The sequence below is a fragment of the Trachymyrmex septentrionalis genome, unplaced genomic scaffold (genome assembly GCF_001594115.1).
Source record: "Trachymyrmex septentrionalis isolate Tsep2-gDNA-1 unplaced genomic scaffold, Tsep1.0 scaffold68, whole genome shotgun sequence".
Classification (NCBI taxonomy): Eukaryota; Metazoa; Arthropoda; class Insecta; order Hymenoptera; family Formicidae; genus Trachymyrmex; species Trachymyrmex septentrionalis.
In genome coordinates, this window is record NW_017305862.1 from 148,137 (window position 1) to 155,065 (window position 6,929).

At 29.6% G+C, this 6,929-nt stretch overlaps 1 protein-coding gene across 1 annotated transcript in view; it reads right to left on the bottom strand.

The window, feature by feature from the left end:
• Window positions 1-1,922: 1,922 nt before the first annotated feature.
• LOC108753283 (sialin-like) overlaps window positions 1,923-6,929 on the bottom strand; it is a 13,056-nt gene continuing 8,049 nt past the window's right edge. Inside the window, exons 3-11 of the mRNA XM_018494747.1 lie at window positions 5,158-5,345; window positions 4,525-4,655; window positions 4,346-4,451; window positions 4,138-4,222; window positions 3,829-4,049; window positions 3,475-3,621; window positions 3,260-3,392; window positions 2,906-3,147; window positions 1,923-2,216 (exon numbers count right to left, since the gene is read on the bottom strand). Coding sequence (XP_018350249.1) covers window positions 2,001-2,216; window positions 2,906-3,147; window positions 3,260-3,392; window positions 3,475-3,621; window positions 3,829-4,049; window positions 4,138-4,222; window positions 4,346-4,451; window positions 4,525-4,655; window positions 5,158-5,345 — 1,469 coding nt within the window. The 3' untranslated portion in view covers window positions 1,923-2,000. The remainder of the gene's footprint in view (window positions 2,217-2,905; window positions 3,148-3,259; window positions 3,393-3,474; window positions 3,622-3,828; window positions 4,050-4,137; window positions 4,223-4,345; window positions 4,452-4,524; window positions 4,656-5,157; window positions 5,346-6,929) is intronic.

Sequence of the window (6,929 nt, forward strand, 5' to 3'; positions counted from 1 at the left end):
CATGATCTATAAACATAATGTAATTCTCCGCTTATTCACGAGCGCAATATCTTTCTCTAGCTGCAAAAAAATTCAATCTTGACATTGCCACTTCTTTCACGGATGCATCTTATAAATGAAAATTAGAAGATGAGTTCATATTATCATTATAACTACATTTGTACACATTTGAGCGCTCGTAAACGACGGAAAGAATATATACATAATACAGATTTCTTGTTATACGCGATCAATGGAGTTCAAGTTGTTACGTAAAGAGCGAGATTTCGTATTCAATATATTTTGCATTTATTTGAGATGTCCTTTGAAATAATTTATAGTCTCAAAGAATTAAGATCATTTAAATCGCGATTAAACTATTGTGCCAATATTTATCATAGCTATAAAACTGCTTCATAAAGAAGGATTTAGTATAACAAGAAATATATACATATATATATATATAATTATATATATATATATATATATATAAAATTATTCATATAATATATCAAGCGTAATGTATTTAATATCGAGTAACCTGGACTGTTTAATGGCTTGAAGACAATGCCAAGGTTCCTCAATCTAATATTAAATATATCGACAGTTTCGTCGAGTGTTAAATGAGAGCAACATACGTGTACTTTGGCACGAAATCAAAAAATGCACTACAGAGTATTCTTACATTTCAATATATTACATTGTTTGAATACCACGTTTATAGCCCTCTTCTCCCGGATATTTAACGACCGTGACACTTCCCAACACTTCCCAAATGTATGAATGACAAAGTGTAATATCAAATATATGAAATATATAAATACTTAAACATTCAAAATGATACAAACGCTTGAAAATTACGAATAGTGTATAAAATCTAAGTTTTAATTCCCACAGTCTTATATGTTACAATAAAAAAGAGCAGTGAAAAAATAACTCTTTATCTAAAAAAATAAATCAGATTTTGATGAAAGATATATCGTGATATTCTAGCAACGTGTATCAGTAACTGGAGCATATTCTAAACGTATTGAACATTCTATGGGCACGGTCAAGGCATTTAATTGATCAATCAGAAGAAAAAATTTTACTAATTGACCAATTACAAAGAATGCTTCCCAGCATTTGTAGTATCACGTTGACCGTACCTTATATTGAATATTCTGTACATCATTTCAATTCTCCCGTTTCACGTTTTGATATAATAATAATCAATCTAACGATTACCTTTTTATGTGCATCTAATAATTAGAAGCTATACAAACGTTGGTCTGTAATTGTGTATAAAGTATGACATTTTAACAGAGAGGTAAAATTTTGCAGCAATTTTATGCACTCTGTCTTCTTGACATACTGTAGTATTAGTTTTTGTACAGACATAAATATACATATTCTCATAGAGCACAGAAATTTGCAGTAATATTTTTACAACATTGCATATTAAAGTGCAATTGTGAAATTTTTTTTTGTAATATTACTTCAGCAATATTGCAGTAACTTTTCAAAGATATTGTAAAAAATAATATGTTGCGTCTTAGCCGCGATCAGTATGCGCCACTGCCACAAAATGGACGTGAATGACGGAATTTTATTCTCTCGTAAATAAAAACTTATATAAGATAGAATAAAAGATAAAAAAGATTTTTTAACTTATATTTTAACAATTCTTTGAAAAGATGAGTACTCAAAATTGAATTTTAAGACAAAAGTAAATTTGATTCTTCTGAATAAAAATTAATTTAAAAACTTATATTCTTAAAAGTGTTATGTGTTAAAATATTTTAATATAATGCATTAAAAATATTATCAAAAACACTAACACATATTATAATGTAACATATTGTAATGTAACATATTGCTGTAACAATGTATTGCAATATTTAAAAAAATAGACATTTTACATTATATCATCATTATATAGCAGCAACATTTCGCAAAGTTTTTGCAATCTTGCAGTAAAATATTTCTACAACCTTTTTGTGCTGTGTGGACTTTTTCATTTTATTTCATTTCCTAATTCATTAGAGACGTTCATTTTCCTCAGTTTCCGTATCGATTCCATCTTTCATCGTATCGTTTATCTGCTTTTCCTCTTCAGAAACAGTAGGCACTTTAGTATGAGTCGAATCGTTCCATGACTGAATTTCCGCAGATCCAAATAGCCAAAAGAGAATTGTTGCTGATGTAAATACTACCGACGATATCCAAAACATTATACGCCATTCTTCCACACCGTTCTACAATACAAAATATAATATTATTCTTGTGACTTTCACTTTTGTATATAGAAATTATGCGTTTCGCGGGTTATCTTCGTGTCGAAATTTATTTTTAGAATGCCTACGTTTCATGAAGATTGCAGTTCACTTTATTACGGCGAGGAACAGCCTGATACTAAGGCTGTGTTCCAAAATTGACTGCCAGTACTGAAAATCTATAGTGCACGTAACGTAAACTGTAGCATTTTTAGTTCTAGCAGTAAATTTGGAACACAGCCTAAGTTGTTCTTTCAAATAATTCCCTTTTTACAAAATCAGCATATATAAAGGGAATCACACAAAGGAACAACTCAGTATCAGGCTGTTCCTCGTCCTCATGAAGTGAACTGCTGCAATGTTCACGAAACATTGATATACTAAGAATGAATTTGGACACGGAGATAATCTGCGAAACGCATAATTTCTGTAAAATATAATATATTAATAAAGATAAATAAAATTTAAAAAAAATACAAAATAAAGTACAAATACAATTATATCTACAATTATATATAATAACAAAAACGCACAAATACATAAAAATATAAAAAATATATATAATTATTTTATACACGCTTATGGTGTATATATTTTTAATAAACCACATTTTCACAAATTAGAAAACTTATTTGTATTTTTAACATAATTGGTATAGAAAGATAACATACTCTTTCATTGGTTAAAGCGCCAATAATAGGTGGAATGATGAATCCGGGAAAACTACCAAATGTGTTCATAATTCCATATAAAGAACCGGCATAGTTTGGTGCCAAGTCTTGATGATTCTGTAAGCTGGTCTGGCAGGCGGCCCCATTGAAGGCCAACGCTAGTATTAACATTATTATCGCAGCTGTAGCATCACAACCTACGTATGTCATTGCTACCAGACAAATTGCAGGTCCCATGTGAGCTGTGAGTCATATTTATGAATTATCGGTTAAATAATAATTGTTTACGTACACATATATTTTAATAACTCAATTTCGAAATTACGACAAACGTAACTGTTTTAAATTACTTACAGAATAGCATAAATATTTTTCTTATCCAGCCTAAAGATAAAAACTTCTTCCTTCGTACGTAATCGCCTGCTGCTGCAAATAATACTCCAGCGCCTAGTCTAGCTATGTAAGGTAATCCAGTTATTGCGCCACCCTACACATAAAAATATTAGAAATGTCTTCAGTAATGATAAGATAAAATGATGTTTTAATTAAAACAAAATTATAAAAAATACCGATTTCATATTGAAACCAAGGACTTCTAACGTGTATTTGGGTCCATTTGTAGCGATGAAATAAATACCCCACATGTTTGCAAAGTGAGCCCACAATAATACTAGGAACGGTGGAGATGTAGCGACTGCTTTCACCGGTAGTTGGACCTGTATAAAAGATGCAAGCATTAGTCTATTTTATAATTATTTAATTCTATTTTTTTATTCTTTATTATTTAATACTTTATTTGACGAAGAATGTACACACACGCGCGCGCGCGCACACATACACACACGCACACATTCTTTGTCAAATAAAGTATTGAATGATAAAAAAATAAAAAATACAAGAAATAACTATTATATATGTCATACTTTTTGTTTCGAGACGGTAGTGCCTATTTGTTCCTTTATATACGTTTTTTCTTTATCTGTAATACCAGGATGCAAATCCGGTGTATCATAGATTAGAAATACCCACAAAGCATAAAAAACTAACATAAGCCCGCTTGTAACATAAAATGCAGCTTTCCATCCATAAGCACTGATCACCGCACCGCATAAAGCGAATGTTACCACGGTTCCAAATGGACCACCTTAAAAAAAGGAAACCAGCGTTAATATATATTTTATTAAAACAAGTATTCTATTTTAAAGATAAAGAAATGAAGAAGAGAGTAATACCTTGCATAGTCCATACAAACATGCCCTTCTCACCAGGAGGCACCCATCTGGCAATCATCGCGTGAAGAGCAGGATAAACAGCGCCCTATAAATTAATATACTATAGTCTTACTGAAAATTTACATCTTACTTCAAAATTTATATAATTTATATAATATTAAACATAATAATACAACTTAGAAAAATCATATAGAGTGAGGTAACTTACTCCGAAAAATCCCATTATAAAACGAAGTGCAAAAACAAAACCATAGTGAACACTAGCAGCCCAAGGCATCAGAAGATTTAATACTGCGGGTATCAATGTGGCGAATCTAATGTCACAAAAGTATAATAATTATAGATAGTTGATTAACGGTAATTAATTTATTCAATTATAATACTTACGCTACTACTTTAGAGCCCCCATATTTTTCAGCTAACATTCCAGCTGGTACACTAGCCGGCAGGACACCATAAAAATAGCCAGATAGCAATAGACCTTGAATATGTTGATTCCATTCGAAACGCTCTCCAAACTAAAATGTAAGAGAACATACATTTATAATATTACAGAATATACACCTTCTGCAAAGAAAGAAAGATGGACTTCCGAAAAAATGAACCCGATTTTGTTGTCAATACTACTGTGTTTTGATGTGCTGATTGTGACCATAAAAATTGGTGATAAAGTCATTTTCAAAGTCAAATATGTAAAAAAAAAATGTGTTTTTTTTATAATTTGACCCTGAAAATAATCTTGTAATCGGTAATTTTTATAATCATATTTGTAATCAGCACACCAAAATACTGTAGTATATCAATCGACAACAAAATCGAAGGTTTTACCTTTTCGGAAGTCTATCCTAAAAGAATTCAATTACGTGAAAAAATATCTATTAATAATGCTCGGAGTAAGTCATTATTTAAATGTATTACATTTTGTGCTGTAATATAATATAATATTCACAATATGTTTATCAATAATTACGTGGACTGACAATATATTCACATGCAAATTTTACGAATGTGCAGACTTACATCTTTAAGCACGACACTTTTATTGCTTTTTATATTTGCTATACTGCAAGCTGGTCCGCTGCCACCGTCTTTGCTTGTAGTGTTTACCATAGCGACAATAGATATGGATAAATTAGTACGAATGACGTAGGAGAACATACAAGCCAAGAACATCATTGCCCCGAGGATTCCTCTCCGAGGGATCTTCTCTGTAACACATGTGAACGCTTATTGTTATAGTTAGTTAATTAAGGTAATAATTATATCAATTTACTAAATATAATATATTTCTCAACGATATAATAATAATATATTAACAATTCATAATAGTAATTTAATAGACACTTCAATATATTTCAAAAACAATTTTTTTACAAGCTTACAATTATTACTAAAGTATATCAATTTCAATATTCGCTTACATTAAAGGGACCCTAAAGTCGTTTGTATTACCGGCGAAACTATATAATTTTTGTATAACAATTACTTTTTTCCTCTCTTACTGATTTAAAAATCCTTTTCCAAGATTAAAATATACACACTAATACGTGTCTGTGAGATGGAATCTATGCTAAGAACGACAAAAGATTTCGAAATTGAAATCTTTACTATTTCTTAGTCCAATATGCTTCAGAACTGTCACATTGTGACAACATTTGCTTCATGTAAAAGTTGTACAATCTATACCTATGAAATAATAGTTCACAGACTAGTAATTTACATGAAGAAACAACGTGCAGTTCTTAAAATTGGACTTAGATGTCTAATTAAAACGTAATTGTTACACGAAAATTTATATGTATATGTGACATGCGTGAGTGAGATATTGATGTAGTGATGTGTCAATAATACGTAAATCGTCTGTACATATGTAAGTATTTACAATATGATTAATCGTCTTTAGGATTCCCTTAAACTAACAAGATACGATATTTATAAATCGTAAATTATTTTTGTATTATTTTAATTATTATTATTATTACTATTGCAATTAATAAATTTTTCGCAATATCTATTAATTTCTTTTGTTAAAGTACTTATGTATATTTTATGCCGGAATAATACAAGAGTGATCATTGTATAACACGAAGCACTTCTGTTCGCTCTACTAGAACGCAAAATCGAGAATGACCTTTGAATCGGCACATAATACCTAATAATCTTAAATGAAAAACGCACGATGATCTTCGATAATAAACATCTCGTTTCATTAAGTACATAATACCCAACAAAAGTGCAGATGCAATTTGAGTAATCGTTTTGCGATACATCATCATACTATTAAAAAAATAAGAACTCCATATACAAAATAAAATTTAAAAAATATTTTCTAAGATACTACTTATACATATAAAGATCATTTCTGTCCTTTTTCATTAATTTATTTTAGTTTTAATAAGTTTTAATATTATATAATAATTTCATTATTATCACATTATTATCCTTTTATTTATTATTACAATTTTGTAATGTAACTTATGTACTATTTTACAAAATACATAATTAATAATATGTTTCAACATCAACAAAACTAATTCAGATGCAACTTGTAAACAACCCTGACCATATTTCAAGAGAATCCCGTTCAAGGTAAAGTATTGACGCATTACTTCAGAAGGTTACAGCATATAACTACGTGCCTGATCGAGCGATTTTACTTCTCTTTATATTAACGATTGTATATAGTTTTATTGAATTGCTGATAATTGCAGAAGAAATAAAAATCAAATAGTTCGTTGTCTAGTATTATATGTATAGATATTTTTTCATCTTTTCCATATATATATATTTCA